Here is a 26331-nt window from a genome sequence, read left to right as displayed (position 1 = left end):
AAAAAATACATGACGTATCGCATTGTGCCTTTGTGCCAAATTGATTTGCCGACAAGCTAATTGTAGTACCTTTTGTTTCGGACAAGATGGTACTGGCTTAAATTGGTAACTGTACCAACACGCAACATAAACGCTTAACCCAGCATTTGTGGTACCTTTTGTTAAGACGTAACCCAAAATTTGTGTTTGGGTGGTCGCAAGTACACAAAACATACTAATACGAGAACTGGTTGCCATTTGTCTTTTTAATGTACTTATAGCTGCGGTGGTCTGTCCTCTGATTTCTCTAATCTCCAATTTCCTTTATACAGGATAATTTAGTTACCTTTTAATAATTTCTTCTGTGAACTTTGGTAAATGCAAAATACAGAAATAATAATAGAGCTGATCAATGTGGCGATCATATTAATGAAAAATAATTAGTTAATAATATAGATATTTTGTATTCACTTAGTTACTACATCAAGTCAGGGTTGCGTCTTTATATATTTGAAGACAAGTGAATATTATACTTCATAATTATGATTGTTTCAATTGTTTTAAACTTTCTTTTATTTAGCTAAAGACTTTTAAACAAACTAAACCCTTTTCAAGCAAATAGTAACATTCTACATCTCTCATGTATGATAATCATTAGAGAATGAATTTTGAGAAAACCTGATAATTACAAACACTCGCTGAGCAGCAAGACCTTCCCTCTAAGCTTTTAATCCGATAAGCTGATTATCTATTTGTTTTCATGAATTGGAAAACATTCTTTGATGTATTACTGAGCTCAATCACCTGAAATTACTGGAGCTTGAGCCACCCAGGCTGGTGGCTCAGCATAGTATTTTATTAACAGCAGGTTTTCTCCAAATTCGTTTCCTAATGATGACCATGATATTGGTATTTTATACCTAAATTTCAAAACCTCTTACCAGTTAAGTTTTTTTTTTTAAAGCACACATTTCACCACGGGTTCGCCGTGGTGGTGGAAAGAATGTCCATCCGGGGAAAGAGTCTCTCCCAACCTTTACAATACGATATTTTAATATCATTAAATACCAATAAAGATAAATATCAATAAATACAAATATGATAAAGATGTTGCTGTTGGTTAGGGAATGTTGAGCCGTGGTATTACTAGCAATGACGCCCAATAAAACAACAAAATGGTGATGTATATAACAGATTGGTCTAATTTTGTGAGTAAAAAAAGCGCAGTGATTTATAGTGCGATGCGCACGGGCACAACACCTAGACGTTGATCCACAAGCCTCAGCACAATTCACAGGTGGCCGCCGAAAACTACGGCCCATATCATAAGTGTGGCAGACTAAAAGCTACTAAAATACCTTCACGTTACCAATTCCCCGGGACCAATTCGATGTCTGATAACCTCCATTGGGGAGTTTTAGTCCATGGTACACCAGAATGTGCATTAAGAGCATGTTTGGTGCAGCGGTGATCCTTTTTGTATAGCTACGTAGGGGGTTCTTAACTGATTTAGAGCTTTTAGAGTAGATTGGCGTAAAATACTCACTCATTGAGCCCCGTGTACCCGCCCGTGTATAAATTCGTCAAGTACGTTTCCAAAAAGCCCCTGGTGTGAATATAAACATTGGCCATAAAAGTACTATAAAACAGAATTAGCCTACTAAACATGAGCATCCATGTGTGACATGTTACCACGAAATGAGCGTAAAGTCGCAAGTTGGTAGTTTCGAGACATCCTTGTTGACAGAGTAGATGTTCTTTGTTTGCCGTCCACCTGACTACAAGCTAGCAGTATGTCCTTCGTGAATGGCCCATTGTTCCCCCTTTTCATGAAGGACATACAGACATACTACTGGCTTTAACAGGTGCGAGGCAAACAAGGAACACCACGCAGTAGCCAGGGCGTCTCGAAACTACCAACTCGCGACTTTACGCTCATTTTGTGGTAGCAGTTAACCATGTTAACTTTGCTATGAAAGAAAAGATCCCTTGAAACTATGATGATAACGATCATGGCGATGTTGGGTAATAATAATAATCCATTGGATTATTAAATCCAAAATCTAGTGAACAGGTGGCCGTCGTTATGTTTCATTTCGATTCGAATTGGACATTCCTCCTTTTGTGTACGAGCACCTCTTCCTTTTAGTAGGTTGACGTACAAAACTATGAGAATAATTTCAATTCATTCAAAATTACTATCAGGAGTATAGTTTTCTGCAGACCCACATACCGCCAAAACAGCAGAATACAAAGCATACAGCCATAACCATTTGCACCATGGTCCACAGTGGAAAGCCCGGGGATAGCTGGTATTTATCTTCTAACGCGTTTCTTAGTTTGCGTATAAAGGCAGTAAGACCTTGATGTATCCCATCATCTGTGAAATGAGAGCGAGTATCCAATATAATGTCTTCTAGAACTCTTTCTGTGATTTTTATAGCAGCTTTGAACCCAACGGAGGCATGAATCTGTCAAGAAAAAAGCGGGAAAGTCAATGTACATGTGGTTTTTAGTCTATTACGCATTGTTAGTTACAAGTTCATACGACTAGACCATAAAATTTCCACTTACATGCAGACGTTTCGAAAACTGTCAGTTTTCTCTTACGATGCTATTGTTGCAATGACGATCTGTGTACAGCTGATGTTGACTGTTGCTTAGCAACCGAGTTGCCAGTTGATTTTCTTTTAGTTAGCACACCGTCAAATGCGTGAATTGACCTTTTTGGTAAATCCCATAAGCCTTTGCAAGTACAGCTGAGATGTCGTCATTTGACGTAACGCCGATCTGTGCCGATGCGCGCATCGTTTAGCGAACATCGTTACTGCGCATTGCTAGCCGGTGTTTCTCAGGTATACTCGCAAATGCTTATGGGATTTACCGGAAGGTCAATTAAGTTGTATTGCCCCTCGTCTGTGTCCATTGTGTTGCCCCACTTTCTTATGGCGATTGCTTCTTTAATCCATCTTTTATATCTGTTGCGCTCGTTCTGATCTGATAACTGAGAGAAACATCAACTGGCAACTCGACATTTATTGGCCTAATCTTATGAACTTGCAAAGAAGATGAAACTACTCTCATCTTCTCTGGAACTTAACTAACAATTCTACGATGATGAATTTTATTCCAGAAGTCTATTACGCACTTCAAGTTCTCTTATCTTGAATGTAAGATTTTACTCATTGGATAGAGTATAGGAAAATTGAATTGAAATTTAAAGGTATTACGATGGCAAAACCCCAGAGGGATAATCAAGGTGGTCTTTAATAAATTTCATTGGGTGAAATTGTCAATTGGGAGGATCAAAAATTTGAAAACAAAGAAATACAATTTTCTTGTATTTGCTGGGAGGGATTGAGCTTCATTTTGAGGAGTAGTATAGGCAATTCTTGCGATTCACAACACGATGCGCCGCCAGCGGTTGCTCTTATCCAGTCCAATTTTGACCTTCAATGTCGACATCGCCATTCTATTCACCATTGGATTTTCACGCGAGTGTGATAATAATAATATTTTGAAAACAGCTCCACGAAGGATTCCGTGTAATCAATAGATAGAAATGCGCTATATAAATTCCGAAATTTATATATTTATTTTATTATTTATCTATTATAATGGTAAATTACTGTTTTACTGCGCATTCGCGTGTATCATCATTATAATTGACATTTAAACACACAATGACATTATCATGATTATGTAATTCCTGTGTTGTATTCGTATTACGCGGGCTTTGGATGTCGACATTTTCCCATTTATGCACTGCGTATTTTGACCTCTCCCCCACCGGAGGTGCTCCGTATTGTGAATCTACCGAATTGTGCGCTTTTTTGTGGGAGTGAACTCCCAAAAAGTCCTTTTAAGATAATGTTATTTATCATTGTATTATCATGTTCTTTCATGTCTCACCTCGTTTTCTAGCTGGGAATAGACCACAACGACATCATCACCACATTGCCCAAACCGCCATTCATAAGTTCTGAGGTAATTTGCATAGCTTTGAACGGTTATCTCCTGTCTGAAATAAAACAGTATAATGTATATAATAGAAGAGCAAACAACAACCAAACAACCCCACATTTTCAGAGCAAGATATCCCAGCAAACACAGCAAGTTTTACAGAAAAACGTTTCAATGTCGGGTTATATAAAAAGTATAAAGACGTTTTAATAACATTCAAAATACATTTTTGAAAACTTGAGGCAAACATTCTAACATGCATCTTCTAAACAGAATTGTTATTGATGTGTTGAAAAAATATTTTACAAAGAATGTTTGCCCAAAATATTTTACAATAATGTTTTAAAAACCGTTTTCATCATGTAAACCGACATTTGGTATTAAAACGTTTTGAATAAAGAACATTTTTGTGTTTGCAGGGATCCAGATGGTTTCGTTCCCCCCGACTGACATAATTATAAAAGCATGACGACCGCCTTGGTGCAAAGCCAGAGTTGCAGATATGATGATGGTTTGTGACTGTCCATAATACCAGGACAAGGATGCGCACAGATCGATCACATAAGGGGAACACACAGATCCGTGCGCGAAAATAAGCAAACATATAGCTAATTTTGGTCATAATGAAGGTTATTTTTGGCCTTTTGGGCGCTGCATGATAACCGGGTGGAAAATAAAGAAAATAATTTTGTATCCAAACCTGACGCTAAATGCAGCACCTCCGCCTAATGGATATTGATATAAATCGCTCCTCTACAGTTTGTCCACTCTGAAGTACAAAGTGACAACGCGTGCGTATACAGCGCGTTAACAGTGCGTAGTGCTGCGTCTCTGCTGCAGGTATGCATGCCTTCAAAGTCGGCACAATGTGTGCGTCCGCGTCTATACTTTGTACTTCAGAGTAAACTGACTGTAGCACACGTTCCTCTCCACTTAGTCCACTACGTGCCCAGCTACGTCTCTGGTAGCTTCTGGTCCAGAGGCAGCGTCTCCGAAAATCCTGGATTTTAGATTTTCAAAACCTTCAAACTTGTTGTTTTTGTTTTTGGGTTTTTTTTGATAGTCAACTTTGAAATGTTTTTTTTATCAACGCGGTCTTTATTTTTTTTTTACCGAGTTCAAACGAAAGACCAGTTTCCTATTTTTCAACTTTCTGACCAAATCTTCAATTACCCCGACTGAAGTGGCGTGTCCCCAACCCCCTCGTTTGCGCACACTGCACACTTTATTTATGCCGCTGAAAAAAAATTATATAGGTAGGCCTAGCTACGAGCAGTCTTCGAAAAAAAAATTTTTTTACCTTAACACTTTTGCACCCCATTTTGGAAGTTATGGTGCAATTTCATCTGACGCAAAGCAACTTCAAGTGCAGTCTCAGACAATCAAAACAAATCAGTGAAATGTGGTAACGCAATTTTGCACCACAGTTATAAAGTTGTATCGCAACAGGCGAATTTTGGGGTGCAAATTGCACTGCGATAGGGCTTATTTCAAACACTGGCTACGAGTAGATGAATACGAGTCAATGTTCCTTGTGCAATCTGTTTTGCGAAGAAGACATTATGTGATCTGCTACCACAAAATGAGCGTAAAGTCGCAAGTTGGTAGTTTCGAGACGCCCTGGCTACTGCATTGGCATTCCTTGTTTGCCGCGCACCTGTTCAAGCCAGTAATATTAGTATACGTCTGTATGTCCTTCATGAATGGAGGCATAATGGACAATTCACAAAGGAAATACTGGCTTGTACAGGTGCACGGCAAACAAAGAACATCAACTCAGTCATCCAGGATGTCTCGAAACTACCAACTTGCGAGTTTACACTCATTTCGTGGTAGCAGGTCACATTAAATGAAGAATCATTTCTCTTTGGCATCTCAAGAGACAATCGAAAATGTATTGCAGGTAATTAAACTATATATTGACAAACAACAACGTTAAATTAAAACTATTGTCTATCAAACAAGTCAGGTAATTAATGAATGTTTCATCTCATTTCAAAAATGCAATAACTAATGTTACATTTTAGAGTTCTTTCGATACGGTAAAATAAAACACGTTGCAGATTTACAGCACGCAAAAGAAGGGGCGACATCTCATTAAACAACAAATACCAACGCGACGTTTCAAGAGGGCGACATACATTCATCTGGTGAAAATGTGATTCCGCTTCAAGTTGAAAACTGTAGCTGATCACTTGATGAAAACATAATGAGCCCTATCAATCCAAGCACGCGAGGGCGTGACTTGCATGCCATGTTCATAACTAAAATAACATATATAGTATGACTTACTTGGTCTTGCAATCATGTGTCATAAACCTTGTGACACTGATACATCTGATTGAACTTTAGATTATAGAACTCAAAACTCCAAAGAATATGATAAACTTGAAATGTGAAATACGAAATTTTTCCGATTGTAGATAAATTACATTGAGCAGAATCAGTTACCATGATGGTTACGTTTCGGAATTCCGAAAGTGCGTCCAGTAAGGGATGACTTCAAAACACCACCGCCGGTGCCCGTGGGCAGAACTGGCGGTTTAACCGCGTTTTAATGTTGTTCCAGTGTTATACGGTATGATTGTTCGGAGCAATTATAGGACGCAGATAAACAACCAATTCTGCACCAGCGGTCGACCGACTAGTGCGTTTTGAAACCAAGTTATTTACTCCGACCGTAATGCATAGGCCTATTGTATTCACCTCAGCGAACCTTCGGAATAACGGCACGATCTACTTTATTATAAATTCGATCGCTGATCGACGAGCGACTGAATTTTGTCCAATCACTGAATCGGTTTCCCTAAACAGCAAAGACCGCATTACCTAATTGGCCCAAAATCAATCGCTCGTGAATAAGAACTGTGCAAAAGTATACTTACGATCTGCTGGTTGGAATGAAACTCATAAGTGCCACGGAGACTGAATAACCTACTGTTTGAGTACTGTTTGTTGGACATAAATGCTTGGACTTGCAGGCACATTGTGTTTGGTTGCGCAGAGCTGAGAGTTGATGGTCTATTTCATTGGCTATAATAAGAACAAACAAAAATATCATGAAAGAACATTAGGGCAAACAAAATTGAACAAGAATTGTCTTTAAGAAAGACAAAGTTCACGGATCAGGTGTATATAGTAATTTGTTCTAACTTTCATGCATTATTCAATTATACCATGCAGATAAGGCCTTGATAAGATGCTTACTCATATCATTATCATGGGCGTATTCAATACTTGATAAGATGCCTACCCATACATATATACATGGACACCACATGCCTACACTTTCACAAACCAGGGAGTGGAGAGAATTAGATGCCTAAATTTGTCATTATTAGGGATCCAGTTATTGACAGAAAATATAAGCAACATTACTGGGTAGATATGTATTCAAATTCTCTAAAGCATGAATGTCACTGGTTTCCTATTTACTAATATCATGTTAAAGAATAAGGACTAAGTTTCATTAGGCAGTAAATCGGCTATATGAAATATCCAGTGTATTTTTCTATATGCTCAGCCTTATCACTTGGTAAACAATTGCTCACCAATCAGTAAAGCCTATTATAATCATGTGATGGCTAGAATCCAATAGTAAACATGCATAAATCTCTCGTTGAAAGATTAATTGGGCTAAATAGTCTTTGTCATGTGGACAGGATTAGAAAAAGGCACACAAATGAGGGTATGAGATATTAGGTTATTATTTCCTAGCCTCTTAACCACAGGGTTGGTGGGCTACAATAGCTATTCAAAACATAGGGTGTGTAAGGTAAGAACTGTGCATGTGCATATGAGATATGGGTTCAAGTGACATGATAGTTCACTCCGTGAACAAAAACCTTACGGTCTGACTACTAAATTTAGTTTCTGCAGTGGTCATATTTAATGATTGGACGTACAGAGATATAATTGGTGATCTACATTATGCATTTCATCGGCTATCAAAGGACGAACCAAATGTCACGACAACAACATCACTCAAAATATTATAATATTAGGTAGGTCCTATTAAACTTGTTGCCGTAAATATAGACCCAACAAGCATGCTTTTAAAAGGGAATTTCGTGATCCACAGCATTATCCCCTCACTTTTCTCCAAAAAAGTTGAGATTTTTATATTGGTCACCTCTATGCTCATGTGCAAAAAAAATCTTGCAGATTAAATCGTTGAGCAAAAATATCGTGAAATTTGAATTACGTTCTCGTATAACAGAACGAAATTATAACACATTGTCAGTGAATGACACTCCATCAATCCATCAATGCGCCATCTCGGAAACGCAAAATCGGAATCAACTGAAATTTTGGGAATAAGCTTTTTTCGTGGACATCTACTAAAAAATGTCATAAAAAGAGAATGCTAGGATCACGAAATACTCCTTTAAGTATATTTGCACTACATTTTTTAAAGCTGGCTTTACATATGCCTACTTAATTCGATAAGTTATTTTCTCAGCTGCCAAAATAATAGTAGGCCTATTACATGAAATGTTGGATATCTTGTAACAAACTCACCTAGATGTCTAATGAACTGAAACGCTGGTAAAAATGAAGTCTTTACAAAATTACCTCAATCTCAAAAGTTATCCGATTTACAGTATTTACCTACCTTCTGAATAGGACAGAATTCGATAAGGGTCACATATCCATGAAGGACGTCCTCTACGTCCACATCTGTATGATTCACTTTGAGGATTTGGATAAACATCCCATGAATACATGATTGACACGTGACAAGCAAGTAACATGATTACATGTACTACGCATGCCAACGTAATGCAACTAATGCGCATCATCACCAACTGACATCACACGTGACCATTTCGTCATGACGTCACTCAATCTCAAATTTATTTTGCAGTCACAAATAATTGTAATAAATAAATTGCCTGGCCTTCAAAGAATCGGTTCCACATCGTCATTGACAGTCAAACCTGAAAAGAGAAGGACCATAGTTTACTGTACAATCTTGTTTTTTGGAAAACGAATGCTAAAATGTAGAGGGCCTACCTGATTCAATATGAATTTCAGGCGGCGTAGGAAGCGCAACACGTGACGTACGAGGCTGGCGAAGATACAGGGCTAACATCCCCATTTAAAATACACGGTTAGCAATTACAAATGGAAAATTAACATACTTGCAGTGTGGTACATCGTCGTACCCCGACGGTTTTAGAGTAAGATAATTATGCTTTGACACCACATAACAAATTTAGAATTGTTTGTGAAGATTTCATGATTATGTGTTAATCCAATGGCGACCTCAAAATTGGCGATATCGCTTCCTTCACCGCCTGATGAATTTATTCTAATTATTAGTAGGTTTTCGTCAGGAGTAGCTCTGACTTCTTTAAGACAAAGTACCTAAGAATCAGACACACACGTAGGCCGCCTCTTGCCTATGGCTCTGAAAAGAGCCGTTCACAGACGACTGCGGCTTGTCAACAGAAAACAAACAGACCTCGCCTAACTGCTAATGTAAAAGATTTGGTGGCCCTGAAAAGAGCCGTTCACTAAAACCCGGCCCTTGTCAACAGAGAAAAGTAAATAATTGGTGGCTCTTAAAGAGCCGTTCATTGATGAAGACTGCCCTGTCATTATAGAGAAGGGACAGTCTTCAGAAAACAACCAGATCTAATGTAAAGGTTTTGGGCGAACAATCGTTCCCGCTGTGTTGAGTTGCTCTTGTACATGATGCGTAACCACATTACCTACTTTATTACATTAATGCTGTCATGAAATGCCATGCGATTCCGGGTGAAACTATATTAATGGTAATATGCACTGCATGTAGCCCGGGCGCTGGTAAAACTAAATTAATGGTATAAAGCAACGACAGGCGAATCCGGGAAAACTGTTATACAAGAAACCCGGATCCTGTTAAAACTATACATCAATGTTATCATGCAATGCAACCCGGGTCCTGGTAAAACTACATTAATGCTATCATACAATGCAACCTGAGTCTTAGTAAAACTACATTAATGCTATTATACAATGCAACCCGAGTACTGATAAAACTAAATTAATGCTATAATGCAATGCAACCCGAGTCCAGGTAAAACTACATTAACGCTATAATACAATGCAACCCGAGTCCTGGTAAAACTACGTTAATGCTATCATACAATGCAACCCGGGTCCTGGTAAAACTACATTAATGCTATCATGCAATGCAACCCGGGTCTATCATACAATGTAACCCGAGTCCTGGTAAAACTACATTAATGCTATCATAAAACGCAACCCGAGTCCTGGTAAAACTACATTAATGCTATAATATAATGCAACCCGAGTCCTCGTAAAACTACATTAACGCTATCATACAATGCAACCCGAGTCCTGGTAAAACTACATTAATGCTATCATACAACGCAACACGAGTCCTGGTAAAACTACATTAATGCTATCATACAATGCAACCCGAGTCCTGGTAAAACTACATTAATGCTACCATACAATGCAACCGGTAAAACTACATTAATGCTATCATACAATGTAATCCGAGTCCTGGTAAAACTACATTAACGCTATCATACAATACAACCCGAGTCCTGGTAAAACTACATTAATGCTATCATGCAACGCAACCCGAGTCCTGGTAAAACTACATTAATGCTATCATGCAACGCAACCCGAGTCCTGGTAAAACTACATTAATGCTATCATGCAACGCAACCCGAGTCCTGGTAAAACTACATTAATGCTATAATGAAATGCAACACGAGTCCTGGTAAAACTACATTAATGCTATCATACAATGCAACCGGTAAAACTACATTAATGCCATCATACAATGCAACCCGAGTCCTGGTAAAACTACATTAATGCTATCATACAATACAACCCGAGTCCTGGTAAAACTACATTAATGCTATAATGAAATGCAACCCGAGTCCTGGTAAAACTACATTAATGCTATCATACAATGCAACCCGAGTACTGGTAAAACTACATTAATGCTATCATACAATACAACCCGAGTCCTGGTAAAACTACATTAATGCTATAATGAAATGCAACCCGAGTCCTGGTAAAACTACATTAATGCTATCATACAATGCAACCCGAGTCCTGGTAAAACTACATTAATGCTATCATACAATGCAACCCGAGTCCTCGTAAAACTACATTAATGCTATCATACAATGCAACCCGAGTCCTGGTAAAACTACATTAATGCTATAATGAAATGCAACACGAGTCCTGGTAAAACTACATTAATGCTATCATACAATGCAACCCGAGTCCTGGTAAAACTACATTAATGCTATCATACAATGCAACCGGTAAAACTACATTAATGCTATAATACAATGCAACCCGAGTCCTGGTAAAACTACATTAATGCTATCATACAATGCAACCCGAGTCCTGATAAAACTACATTAACGCTATCATACAATACAACCCGAATCCTGGTAAAACTACATTAATGCTATCATACAATGCAACCGGTAAAACTACATTAATGCTATAATACAATGCAACCCGAGTCCTGGTAAAACTACATTAATGCTATCATACAATACAACCCGAGTCCTGGTAAAACTACATTAATGCTATCATACAATGCAACCGGTAAAACTACATTAATGCTATAATACAATGCAACCCGAGTCCTGGTAAAACTACATTAATGCTATCATACAATGCAACCCGAGTCCTGGTAAAACTACATTAATGCTATCATACAATACAACCCGAGTCCTGGTAAAACTACATTAATGCTATCACACAATGCAACCGGTAAAACTACATTAATGCTATAATACAATGCAACCCGAGTCCTGGTAAAACTACATTAATGCTATCATACAATGCAACCCGAGTCCTGATAAAACTACATTAACGCTATCATACAATGCAACCCGAGTCCTGGTAAAACTATATTAATGCTATCATACAATACAACTCCAGTCCTGGTAAAACTATACATTAACGCTATAATACAATGCAACCCGAGTCCTGGTAAAACTACATTAATGCTATCATACAATGCAACCCGAGTCCTGGTAACCTACATTAATGCTATCATGCAATGCAACCGGGCAAGGCACCGTGATGTATTTTTACCGGGGCCTGGGTTGCATTGCATGATAGAATTAATGTAGTTTTACCATGACACGGGTTGCATTGTATGATAGCATTAATGTACTTTTACCATAATCGGGTTTACATTGTACGATATCATTAATGTATAATTTTACCAAGACCAAGGTTGCATTGCATGATAGAATTAATGTAGTTTTACCAGGGCCCGAGTTGTATTGAATGATAACATTAATATATATTTTTACCAGGGTTGCATAATATAATAGCATTAATGTAGTTTTACCAGTACCATGGTTTCATTGCATGATATAGCACTAATGTAAAAGAAGAAATTGTATTGTATAATGTAATAGCATTAATGTAGCTTTATCAGGACCAATTTCATTGCATGATATAGCATTAATGTATGACGAAATGTGAGACATTCCTATATAAATCTGGGTTGAATAGTATAATATATATAGCATTAACGTAGTTTTTCAAGGACGCGAGTTGTACATGTATTGTATAATGTAAAAGCAGTAATGTAGCTTTATCAGGACCAATTTCATTGCATGATAGCATTAATGTATGAAGAAATGTGAAGGACATTCCTATAAATCTACATTTCGAGGGTAGGGAACCAGAAAGCCTCAAGTCACAATGAAAACCAATGTGAGTTAAGGCTTTCTGGTTCTCAGCCCTCGCTTTATACGCATGTCCATCATCTATTTCTTCCTCTTTGTATTAACCACCTGGTCGCCGGTTTCATCATCATTAAAATTCAAAAATATTGTCATTAGATTAACTACTCGGAACCAAATTAATCATACAATATTATACCTGATCCATTGAACCTTAGCGCGGTTACGCTACACAGAATAATATGGTTTTCGCGCTTTACAATATTAACAGTCTGCCGCCTGGACAACCAATTCTTTAGAAATGCTTAGTCGCGCTAAAAGTCGATCGATACATGTAAAAATCAGCACAATTCAGAGATACACCTTTTTGCTATGAAATTAATTTTCTCGGTCAAATATAAAGCAATATTTTTTTTTCTTCAGTAATGTCAGTTAAAAACTTGGTGCTTGGATATACATTTTTTTAAATCCTGGTGTTAAAATTAAGCATCAAATTGTGTCTTTTAGTGTGATATTTTGATTTTTATAGGCCTTGAATTCGCCTGCGAGCTTTTTACGGAATTCATGTTTTAGCGTCTCAAACTAACATAGTTTGCTAAAGAAAGATATTTCCCACCTCTGTAAAGCACATCGTGTGGGTCTATATGTTATAGTTTTGTCAGAATTTCCGTTTTTGTTTTACCCTATTTCCATTGATGCTCCGAAAATGTCAAACTAAGTAAAAGTAGGCAATGGTGAGTACTTTTATCTCGAGAGCAACCAGCAGAAATAGTCGATATTTCCTTTGTTGTTATCCAGGTCAATTTTTCATTGAAAGCAAATTGCCCGACCAGCGATTAAATCCCCAATTGGGTGTTCTGGTTAAACATGATCAGTAGGAGCGCTATAGGTCTGGGAATTTCTTTGCTATATTGAAGTTCTGGCAACACTATAGCCATGCCGGTATTCCTATTAAACCCAGGGATATCGATCCACAATGCTAGTACTAGCCTTTAGATTTCACGTGTTGATTTAGACATTTTTTCAGCCGACAGTGAAAGATGGTGAAATCAAAACGGAAATTCTGACAAAACTATGATATATAGCTCACGGTGATGTGCTTTAGAAAGTTGGGGAAAATCCTTCATTAGCGAACTATATTACTTTGAAAAGCTAAAAGGTTGATCCAAGAAAAAGCTCGCGGGCCGAGCTGAAGCCTATAAAAATCGAATATCTTACACTAAATGACTGAATTTCAGGCCTAAGTTTAACACCAGGATTTAAAAAAAATCAGATCAAGCATTATAGTTTTTCCAGCCATTTACTGAAAAAATGAAAATTATTGCTTTTCATTTGGCTGAGAAAAAAATTTTTACACTGAAAAGGTGTAACTCAAAATTTTTCTCATTTCAACACCAATTTCGATCGTTTGTATTGCCTCATTAAATGACTGAGTGAGCCTTGCAGAACAAAAGAATCGGTTGTGCAGGTAGCTGACTGTTAAAGTGTTCTTGACTTTTAAAAAAACCCAAACCATAACGACGACATTGGTGATGATGAAGAAATTCATCTTATCGTATTTTCTTACATTGTAAACAAAATGAAACGAGGCAAAAGCAACACATGATCGAAGCTCGACTAATGTAGCGGCAAGGCTTGGCAACTTACTTGATATTACAGACGATATAACCGTAATAAAATAATGTTTGTGTAATTATTTTAACACTTGTTTGAATAAAAAAGAAACCAGGTAAAGGAGAAAATAATAAATACAATAGTTTGTATCCTGAGACCCAATACATATGCATATGCTATAATATTTGCCTTGTTTCGAAAATATGTGACGTGTCATGTAAAAAATAGACACTTTTGGACAGGTTATCAATTTTGAGGTTTTAACATATCTAAAATAAAGAGATATTTTGTTCCACAACGCCGTTTTCTCCAATGAAAGCGGACATTCCTAAGCGAAGATATTGAGTTCGTAAGTTATCATTATAAAATTGAAAATTGAGATATCGGCCTTTAAAAATATTATTGACAATGTTGAGAGTAGGAATTACTTTGAAAATGTCTCAAAAAATACAAGATGCCAGTTATATTCCGGTCTGAAACTATCAGATAATATTTTAAACATATAACATCACAAATTCGCAACAACCCCAAATTGTGAAAAAATCACCCCCGGGCAGATGTTTGGCTATTTCTCCATTTACGATCCTACCCAAAAGCTTTCGATATACCACGTCACATACATGTATTATGGAAACGATACATCACTCAAATATGAGATTATTCATTAGAACCTAATACCTATATTTAAAACTTCCGTTCTTCCGCAACATGGTTTTGTGGCTCAGTTGGTTATAGAACGTCTTGCTAGTATTACCAAGGTCGCCGGTTCGAATCCAGCCAGATGCACTAGTTTTTCAAAGTTTATATGTGTGCTGGTTGCTCTGGGCAAAGATTAAAATGTGTTCATCAATCAAATCTCCAGTAAAGCATCGAGAAACCAGTCCACACTGCACAGAATAGTCAAATCTTCGAAAACGTATGGTATAATACCGTATTTGCTTTTATATATGTTGAGATCATCAGAATCAGCTTGCACCATATCCTCCATAGATGTGCAAAGACAATACCATCACCACTCCAAACCAGTACAACACATAGAATATTATCTGTTAAAACAATACCGCTAATTCATACATTGGAATTAGATGATACATTCCTGATATCATTACCTTATGCGTGTGTTATTTCCCTTCAAGCATTCGGTGAACTCTTTACCTGTCCAAATACGTGATAAAGCAACAAATCGATTCCCCATATGCACGTGAGTTATTAGCACACAAGTTTGATATCAAAAACGAAATGCTTTAGACATTCAAACGATATACAGTCGGGTAGAAAATCATCATATAGAACTCATCAATTTGAAAAGACCATTACGAATCCCGGTGTTTGTAAGTATGTTTATTAATGTCATATAACCCGACTATTAATGATTGCCCGGTAATGCACTAATGTAATACTTAATGCACAACGTAATTTAACAGTTTTATATCAGACGTGAAACTTGTCGCTGCAAGGACGTAGGATCGATTTTTATTAATGTATCACACGAAAGACCAATTTTTTATAATTGTGTGAATTGTAACTGGTTTGTTGCGATTTAGCTTATCCTTCTAATGTTATGAAAACCGTGGTTTTGGAATTATTTTACTTCTATTTTTAAACAATGGTTTCAATCAATAAAATACGAAATAATCATGATCTACCGACAAGTTCCTCCTTTGAGAATGACTGATGACCAATGCATAAGCATCTTGCAGAAATCGTTGATCGCATATAAAACAATCAATATAACATGTGTAATTAATTGGTGTCTTTCACAATTGAATACTACCAGCAGTGATGCTTCATCACGAGTCCTATTATACATGTATATTTATAGTCAGAGTTATACCTCATATTTATTCCCGGGCATCTCGTGCAGTCTAACGTCAATTTATCTGCATTTTAAACAAATTTCCCATGTAAGGCCGTATAAAATTAATGTTTTGGTTCTCATCCAGAGGATTTTCACGAGTTGATAAGGGAGGGAGATTTTTTCTCTTCCAATTTAAAATTAGCATTGTTAGTAGTTGTCGGTCTTTTCCAACCGTGTTCGAGGAAAGGAGGAGGCCCCCTCTTTTTTGTGTAAAAATTACATTCTTTTTGGTCAAAACTGGACAAAATTCACAAACAGTAATAACAAAAACATTCGTAAATGCACATATTTTACAAGTCGTAGAACCATTTATTCATTCCTTCATTCTGTCAGTATAATCAAAGAATTGAATAATACAATTGAAATACAAAAACTCTTCTCCGGAAAAATTACAAAAATTTCACTTACTAACTTCTTGCACTAAACCTTGTTTACAGCCTAGAGCAACTACGTTTGTTTTTATGCTTACTTAACATTACATTACATTATACGCATCAATGATGAAACTAATACCGAGTTACTTTATCCCATCATCACCTAATCTTGTTTATGAGTTTTCATGTAATTAAAGTGGAACACATGTAATGTGTGCAGGGGCGATGACAAAAACAACATCAGCTTAGCACGCTCAATATCGATTAACTTTTGTTTTAATCGATTTATGACTGGTTACCAGCTTGTTCGATTGAATTATGCTTTTAATTTAGCTAATATTTACAAAGTAATCAATTAAAAAATAATGCATCCAGACGAAGCTGTTCGACTAACATCTGTCCTACGACAAAATTCGACTGCTCTGTGCCAGAAGTAGGTAAGTGCAATAGCTGCCCTGCGAATATTTAGCAATTGACACACAGTATAATTGTACTCATCTACACGTGGCAGATATACATGGCAGCTATTGCACTTACCCACTTCTGGCACTGAACAGTCGAAATGCTGCTGTGTAAGCTCAATATCAAATACAATTCTGTGTATTATAATATTAATTTTTAAATGTATTAAAAAAACATCATAATTTTGGTCAAAGACAATGATATTATTTAGTAGAATTAATGTAGTTTTACCAGGAAACGGGTAGCAAATCATGACATTAAATGTAGTTTTATTTTACCAGGACTTAAACTGCATTGCGTGGTACAGCATGAATGTAGTTTTACCAGAACCCGGGTTGCATTGTATAATAGCTCACCATCATCATGACATCATTTTCATCTTCATAATCATCATCATAATCATCATCATCATCATCATCTTCTTCTTCATCAGACATCATCATCATCATCATCTTCATCATCATGAAAGTAACATCATCGTCATTATCATCATTATTTTCATTTTCATCATCTTCTTCTTCTCCTTCTTCTTCTTCATCATCATCATCATCATCATCATCATCATCAAAGTAACATCATCGTCATTAACATCATTATTTTAATTTTATCTTCATCTTCATCTTCATCGTCATCATCATCCTCATCATCAACAACATCTTCTTCGTCATCATCATCATCTTCATCATAATCATTATCAAAATAACAATATCATCATCAATGTCATCATTCATCATCATCATCATCATCATCACCACCACCACCACCACCATCATCATCATCATCATCATCATCATCATCATCATCATCATCATCATCATCATCATCATCATCATCATCATCATCATCATCATCATCATCATCATCATCATCACACCATCATCACAATCACAACCACCATGCAACACAACATGTACCATGCACCATATTCCTCTCTTCAGTTTGTTCCTTTGAATACATAAAGCAGCACCAAAATAGTATTTTGTAAATTTAATCTAATACTGGAACCAAAATTTGCAACTTACTTTGCTACGTTGCATCGGACTTCATCAGCCATCTACTTGATGATGGTGTAACATCAGACTGCGGGGAAGTTCTTTTAATGCCGAGTCCCATGCGTGTGACAATTAGAAACGGATTCCCTCTTCTACACATGCACCAGCACCGAAATACTTTAATATCGACTAAAGTCTAGAAACACTATACTTCTCAGCAGCTGATCCTTGTGAAACCTAGCGTTACCAAGGTAACGCATCATTAATGGTGAAGCATCTTAAGATATTGTCCGGATGATAATAGAAAACATGACGGAACGTGTATCTGTACCGGATATATAACATCGGTCTTTTATATGGTTTGATAAATAGCAACCGTCATTATACTTTCAAGAATAACAAATGTATCTTTCAGTTAAGCAAAACAAAGTGATTTTATGATGACTAAAACAGTTGACACTTTTTCATAACAAAAATACAATTTACCGATCCACCGCCAACTCTCTGTATGAGATTCTACGAGATATATTTATTATAATGAGGAATGAGGCGGTCTATCACCCTAGCAGGGCGTAACGTCATTAAAATATATATTTTGTTTAATTAAGAAATTAGACAACAAACAATAATATATTACAACTCTTATATACGCGATAGCGATGTTTTTACGTAATTTTTGCGGTACCTGGGAGCACATCAGATAGACAGTAGAGACCACTGTCTATGATCAGACATATCGAATTGCATTTTGAATACGGGGAATGTCCTTCTATTTGATATGTTTGAAATTCGTGATATAATACACATTTTATCGCAAACGATTAAAAATTGATATTTTTGAAATAAAACTGTCCTCGAAGTAAATTGTATAAATCTAATGATATATGTACTTAAAGTGTATGTAGCTGGGATGAAAAGCCGTCCATCATATGAAAATTTTGACCTTTCGTATGAAAATTGAAGATAATAGATTTTTCCCCCAAACACCAAAAACAATGTAGGACTTTTGGGGAAAATGTATACCTTCAATACGAAAAGTTACAATTTTCAACTGATGGTCGGCTTTTCATCCCAGCTTCAAACGGTTTAAGTAGATGTCATTAGATTAATAAAGTTTACATAAATGTTAAAATATAAAAAAAATATTTGCCATGAAATTTGTATTAGGCCTATATCGCGGATTTCAAAAAATCTAAATTATTTGATATCAGAAGGACATTCCTCGTATTCAGAATGCAATTCGATATGTCTGATGTGCTCTCATGTCCCACAAAAATACTGTGCAAACGTTGTTATCCGATTTTACCCTCCACCATAGAGCTCCGCATTTCAGCGACCAAGATAGTTAGTGGTGTTTTTAAGCGGGTTTTTTCTTCTTATTAGAGACATTGCGAACGATGTTCCAAACGCAGCACGTGGAACGTACGTTTTTATGTACGTTAATACGGTGCTAGTCTCGGTTCCAAACTGGATTGTGCTCATTCTTCACGAAGGAGAACAAGTCAACTGGAACGAAGACTATAATATTTGATCTCATCTAATCTAGGTCGATAGAGGGCATAGTGATTGAAAAAATAACAGTAAGCTAAGTGTCTGCCTAATTCAAACAGGCCGCTTTTGATTTTGACTAAAATTTTGACCTACATGCTGATTAAACTTAATTGTTTTTTGTGCTCCCCAAATATTATAGTTGCCCAAAAACATATATTTTGGTAGATTAAAGATCACTACATCCATACATCATGACTTTACTTTCAAAATGAGACTTTTTCGTCCTGAAAATTGGGCACGTTGCATGGACTTATAGACATGAGGTAAAATCAGCATATTTCAACGTAGCATCTGCGTTTTATTCTACGTTGGAATCCAAAATGGGAAATCGCAATGTCACTTTTTGTACGCAAAGTATCACACACATTTCAATGGGCAATCTCTGCGTATGAATATTGCGTTTAAATTTAGTCCATTTTTAACACATCGCTGTACCTTATCATAATGATTTGTTACAAAGGATCATAATAATAATTAGACTTTCCTTCGTATGTTCATTATCTTTTACTGTCTTTAACATATTGTGAAATGGACAAATTTTGTGCATTTTCAACGATGTATCTACGTCGATTTCGCACGTGGAATATCTTCAAAAATAGCTAAATACGTGACCTCGCTTCGATACAGTAGAGTGGTTTTGAATCAACGTACGTCCGATGTCTACGTTTGGAAATCGCAAATGCCTCATTTCAAATATATAGTTTTAGTTTTGGTTTTGGTTTTGGTCACGTGGTTTCCTATTGTCCTGCCTAACCACTTGAATCACAAGATATCGAACTCTTTGTTTCTACCTTTTGTTTAAAACTAAACATTTGTGACAGGTAGTTTCGGTTTTGGTTTCAGTTTCTTATAAGTGGTGTGACGAATAAAATTACAGGATTTTCGAGTTACCTGATCTAAGTATACAAAAGAAATGTTTAAATTTCGCAGTGCAATATTCACGAGCAGAGAAGTCGAACAAAACAGTCTACATTTGAAAGCATTGATTTAGTTTGAAAGCATTGGCTTGAGACTACGAAATAGCCTAAGCTGATTTCACTGTGAAAATATATAGACCATCGAAATATTTGCATTCGAAATTACAAAAGGGCCACTACTGTAATTGTATAGGTGCTATAAACAAAATCGATTCATGTCCTTAATCCCATGTACCAGAATCGATGGAAGGCCATTATATGACCTCTAATAACCTAATGACTTTTACTGAAGCAATTTTTACTGCAAAAAATAGAAGATAGAGGGGAGAAAATTGGGGTGTGTGTGTGTGGGGGGGGGGGGTTGGAGGGCAGGGGGGGTTGGGCCGGGAGAGAGAGAAACATATGAGAGAGAGCATTGGAAGTGAAAGAGAAGGGGGATGAGAGCTCGAGATGAAGATATCGAATGTAGGGGAGGAGGAGGGGGAAAGGGGTAATTTAGGAAAGAGGTGGTTATATAGGGAGGGGAACCTCCTCTTAAAGAGGTATGGGTTGTGCTTCCCGGGGATAATAAACTAATTCATAATCAAATCATCTCCATGCATCGTTTATGGTTCATACAAACAAACAAATTCCCCCACCCCACCCCCATCCTTCAGTATACGCGCATGTATATGATTTCTAGGCCTAGAACTCGTGAGTGTTATATGCCACCTACCTTCGACAGAGAGCATCAACTGTCGTCCGCGGGATAGATTTCTGATATCAATCATGATAATAATTATGTTAGCACAATAGGCTATTGTATACTTCTGGTTATATACCCTATACTGTGTCCTCCCAGCATAATAGTGTTATGATTGCAGATCAGATCAGCTCTACTTTTTAATCCCTTGATTTTTGGTTTCTGAACAAAAGAGAAACCAAAACTATATATTTGAAATGAGGGAATGTCTCTATTATTTATTTTATCGTAGGGCCTACCTAATTATTTCGGCTTAAATGACCAGAACTCCTTCCTGACAGTTATAATTTCATAACGGATAACTTAATTAAATTAAAACTGTACATTATAGCTTTAACCAAAAAGATAAATAAATAATATATAAAACATAAATAGGCCTACAATATACAAATTCATTCATATTGATAAACAATAAGTGTGGTTGTCCTAATGTTATTTGATGGTCTATGGTTTGTCGTGAGCTCGCCGGTCATTTCACGGTTAAGACCTGAGCGCAAGAAGACAGTAAGTCCCCTTGGCCCCTCAACATGTATACACTAAAGTTGCGTATAGTTTCGTATAGTTTGGTAATGTTTTATACATGTTCAGGGGCCAAAACAAATCTTTCACAACCTTTCATGATGTTTTCATCCTGGAACATGTATTAAACATTATAAAACCCTAAATAACTATACGTAACTTTAGTGTATACATGTTGCGGGGCCAAGTGGATTTACGGTCTTCTTGCGCCCAGGTCTTCAAATGCAGAACGAACATATTCGTGATGGCCATTACCAAGAGGCATTCAACTCGTGTCGAGTAGAGTGGAATATATTTACATGTATGTTTTCCTAAAACCGTGCGGCGCATTTAATGAAGTTGCAACCAACTCGTCCTGAGAATGATAGAAGCTGATAGCTATATACTAGGTATCCCAGGCAAACCTTAGTTAACACATTTGCTAGTCAGCGAAATTCGCCGAGACCGGGCCCAAACACAATGCATATTTACATAGAAATTTGAATTTTTTTCGAGAACAGGTCGGTGAAGGAAACCTACATAAATATGTTTTCTATACTTCACTTGACCCAAATATATGATTTTTTATGGTGATGAGCCAGTCGCACATGGAATTTTAGAGGGATTTTGATAGCAGTTCCATTAAAAAAAGCTGCTATCGCCATGACACTAAGATCTAGAAACACCCCTAAATGCCGTTTTGGGGAATTTTGCTAGCAGAATCTTTTTGATGAAAGTCAATCTTTGACAAGATGTAACTTTGTTACGGAAAGTGCTATGACAAAAATGTTTTCAGTTTTGGCTTTCTTTACTCAAGGGCTTTAATTTGATATGTAAAATTATGCAGTTTGATGGCAAATTTGAATTCACCTAGCATACCTATATATACCATACTTTGATGCTCTTGTTTTCATTTAATTTTCCTCGACATTTACAAATTAAAAGGCGGCACGCCAAAGATACACGACGCCTATAATTGTTTTCTCCCCCCCCCCCACCTTTTTTTTTTTTAATTTAAAGGTGCATTTTGTCTAGGACACAGGTTGCATTTCATGATAGCATTAATGTAGTTTTACTAGGATTGTAACCATGTAGTTTTACCAGAACCGGGCTTCCATTGCATGATAACATTAATGTAGTTTTACCAGGACTCGGGTTGCATTGCATGATAACCTTAATGTAGTTTTACCAGGACCTGGGTTGCATTGCATGATAGCATTAATGTAGTTTTACTAGGACTTGGGTTGCATTGTATGATAGCATTAATGTAGTTTTACCAGGACTCGGGTTGCATCGTATTATAGCGTTAATGTAGTTTTACCAGGACTTGGGCTGCATTGCATGATAGCATTAATGTAGCTTTACCAGGACTCGGGTTGCTTTGTATAATAACATTAATGTAGTTTTACCAGGACCCGGGTTGCATTGTATGATAGCATTAATGTAGTTTTACCAGGACCCGGGTTGCATTGTATGATAGCATTAATGTAGTTTTACCAGGACCCGGGTTGCATTGTATGATAGCATTAATGTAGTTTTACCAAGACCCGGGTTGCATTGTATGATAGCATTAATGTAGTTTTACCAGGACTCGGGTTGCATTGTATGATAGCATTAATGTAGTTTTACCAGGGCCCGGGTTGCATTGTATGATAGCATTAATGTAGGTTTACCAGGACTCGGGTTGCATTGTATGATAGCATTAATGTAGTTTTACCAGAGCCCGGGTTGCATTGTATGATAGCATTAATGTAGTTTTACCAAGACCCGGGTTGCATTGTATGATAGCATTAATGTAGTTTTACCAGGACTCGGGTTGCATTGTATGATAGCATTAATGTAGTTTTACCAGGGCCCGGGTTGCATTGTATGATAGCATTAATGTAGTTTTACCAGGACTCGGGTTGCATTGTATGATAGCATTAATGTAGTTTTACCAGAGCCCGGGTTGCATTGTATGATAGTAAATATGTAATTTTACCAGGACCCGGGTTGCATTGTATGATAGTATCAATGTAGTTTTACCAGGACCCGGTTTACATTGTATGATAGCATTAATGTAGTTTTACCAGGACCCGGGTTGCATTGTATGATAGCATTAATGTAGTTTTACCAGGGCCCGGGTTGCATTGTATAGAATTAATGTAGTTTTACCAGAGCCCTGGTCGGATTGTATGATAGTATTGTAGGTTTACCAGGACTAGAGTTGCATTGTATGGTAGCATTAATGTAGTTTTACCATTGCATTGTACGAGGAGCAGTCAGTATGTTTTAAGAGTTGACTCGTGACATCATTTGTGGATTGTTTTCATGGCATTTCTCAATGATTGCATAAACACTGTACCTTTGTCTTTCAAACAACACATGTAAAAATTTTATCACACACATGATTACGTAACAGCATTAGCATAAAATCAATGGTCTAGAGTCACCTGGTGAAATTGAGGCCTTTTTGTTAAGGGAAATAAGAGGCTGAAATGAGGTATTGTTGTATTTTCTATATTTTCTCGGGAATTAAAGAATGGAGAATGCTGCCTTTTGGAACAGTAATAGAACACAAACTACCAGTTCATTAAACCATGTTTGTTGGGCTGCTAAAGTTTTAATTTATTTAAAATGCGTGGTCAAATATGTCTTATTTTTGACAAAAACAAGGCTTTTCTTTCTTTAAAAATCTTGATATTGCCAAAAATAGCAAACGTGGAAATTTAAATTTTTTTGCCAGTTCTGTTGACTAATCTCCAAACATTTAAACGGAAGTCTCCTAAAAATATTTGAATCCGTGATTAAAATATAACTGTTATTGTACCATTGTTACATTTATACAAAAAGTAGTGGTACAAAGAGAGAGGCCATCGTTTGAATGAGAAATTTATTTTAAAACTTTTCTGTTCATTTCAGGTTGAGATCATCCATAAAAATTCATATGAATATTTAAATTACAATTTTCATAGCATTTTGTAATATTTTAGGCCCTATTTACATGGAATTTAGCAATTTTCGTGCATTTCCACCATGTTGTAGGCCTATCGGTCATCCCACCTGCGCATGCGCAGATTGTTGTTTCATTTGCACCAGTTATCATCGCACTGAGTAGGCCTACCAGCTCTCACACGTGACCAGTCATTATATTTTAGTCTGTTTCATTTTGGAGATAATTAATGTAATTTGTAATAACTGCTTTTTCATTTTCGCCATTTTTGCAGAATAATTTTGCTTCCATTCAAGCCCTAAAGTTGTTGAAGTTTCCAGACGTCCCATTTCCACCAAATTTTAATGGCAAGTCTCATATTTTACCAAATGCAAACGGAGGACCTAGTGTTTATTCCTGCCCAAAACTAACCATATGCACCTTGTACTTTTGCTGTTTTCGGACATTGTAAACACGTGTTTTTTCTGTAATTTAAAAGGCCCGCCTTTTTGCGTGATTTGGCAGTGTCCCTAGTATATTGATTTTATGCTAATGCTGTTACGTAATCATGTGTATGATATAATTTTTACATGTGTTGTTTGAAAGACAAAGGTACAGTGTTTATGTAATCATTGAGAAATGCCATGAAAACAATCCACATATGACGTCACGAGTCAACTCTTAAAACATACTGACTGCCTCTCGTATGATAGCATTAATGTAGGTTTACCAGAGCCCGGGTTGCATTGTATGATAGTATCAATGTAGTTTTATCAGGACTCGGGTTGCGTTGCATGATAGCGTTAATCTGGTTTTACCAGGACTCGGATTGCATATGATAGCATTAATGTAGTTATACCAGGACCCGGGTGGCATTGCAGGATAGCATTAATGTAGTTTAATCAGGACCAGGCCCTTAACCAGGGGAGGGGCGAGGGGTGAACGCCTCCCAAAAATCACCAGGGTCCCAAAAGTCCCCCTTTTGACTCAAAAAGTCCCATTTACGAGCGAAAAAATAGCGGGTCTATATGGTCAAAAAAAAGAAAAAAAAAGGTCCACATTTTCAACTCCGCCACCCCAATACCGTAGCCTAAATACTGGTTACGGGCCTGATCAGGACCCGGGTTGCATTGTACGATAGCATTATGTAGTTTTACCAGGACCCGGTATTACATTCTATGATAGCATAGTTTTACAGGACCCGGGTTGCTTTGCATGATATGGGCATTAATGTCCCAGGTTACATTGTATGATAGCATTAGGGCCTAATGTAGTTTTACCAGGATCCGGGTTACATTGCATGATAGCATTAGTGTAGTTCGAAACGTTCACCTATTTCTGTTTAAAAGTAAAAATCATGATTACAGTAAATAATACACCAATCATTAAAGAACAAAATATTATTGCGAATAATGTAATGTACATGGTGGCTATGTATTGTTGAGGCAAATATTAACAAAATCAAAATGATTGTTCTTTTATTATAATGCATCTGCAGCACACGTATTATCAAGCTGAAAGGCACGTACTGTACTTTGAACGCGTTTTATAAGATAAATTATCTTGCTGACTGAATCCTTGAAAATTCCACAAATAACACCCTAGAATAAAACACGCTTTCCTATTATATCATTGATAATTTCGGTATTACAATCGCCGAGGTCCGACAACTTTTAATTATACTCTGAGATAAAGTAATTAAATTTGACTTACCATGTGTTATGACTTCGGAGTTTTTCAGTTGTGTTGCTTTGTAAAACGATCATGTTCAGTATAGAAGCATTAT

General features: G+C 36.8%; 1 protein-coding gene across 4 annotated transcripts; it reads right to left on the bottom strand.

Moving 5' to 3' along the window:
* Positions 1-601: 601 nt before the first annotated feature.
* LOC140155363 (uncharacterized) lies at positions 602-26317 on the bottom strand. 4 transcript variants are annotated; one of them, XM_072178179.1, is made up of 5 exons: positions 26259-26317; positions 8558-8882; positions 6828-6975; positions 3892-4000; positions 602-2450 (listed from the first exon to the last, which is right to left on the bottom strand). In XM_072178179.1, exons 2-5 carry the CDS (start codon positions 8742-8744, stop codon positions 2181-2183), a joined length of 714 nt encoding a protein of 237 aa, XP_072034280.1. In that variant the 5' UTR covers positions 8745-8882; positions 26259-26317; the 3' UTR covers positions 602-2180. The 4 variants fall into 4 exon arrangements, with proteins under 4 accessions (XP_072034280.1, XP_072034278.1, XP_072034281.1 ...); XM_072178177.1 differs by lacking the exon at positions 26259-26317 and adding an exon at positions 17957-18080; XM_072178180.1 differs by lacking the exon at positions 26259-26317 and adding an exon at positions 15350-15461.
* Positions 26318-26331: the final 14 nt, after the last annotated feature.

This window comes from Amphiura filiformis, chromosome 6, assembly GCF_039555335.1.
Source record: "Amphiura filiformis chromosome 6, Afil_fr2py, whole genome shotgun sequence".
NCBI classification, from domain to species: Eukaryota; Metazoa; Echinodermata; class Ophiuroidea; order Amphilepidida; family Amphiuridae; genus Amphiura; species Amphiura filiformis.
This window is presented reverse-complemented; position numbering and strand designations above follow the sequence as displayed.

Bases quoted from the DNA above. Each gene is read 5' to 3' on its own strand.
- LOC140155363 (XM_072178179.1), bottom strand. From the start codon at position 8,744: ATGATGCGCATTAGTTGCATTACGTTGGCATGCGTAGTACATGTAATC. The intron at 6,976-8,557 runs GTAGGTAAATAC...TTCTTATTATAG, and splicing joins AATTCTGTCCTATTCAGAAG to CCAATGAAATAGACCATCAA. The intron at 4,001-6,827 runs GTAAGTATACTT...GTTTTATTTCAG, and splicing joins TTCATTCCAACCAGCAGATC to ACAGGAGATAACCGTTCAAA.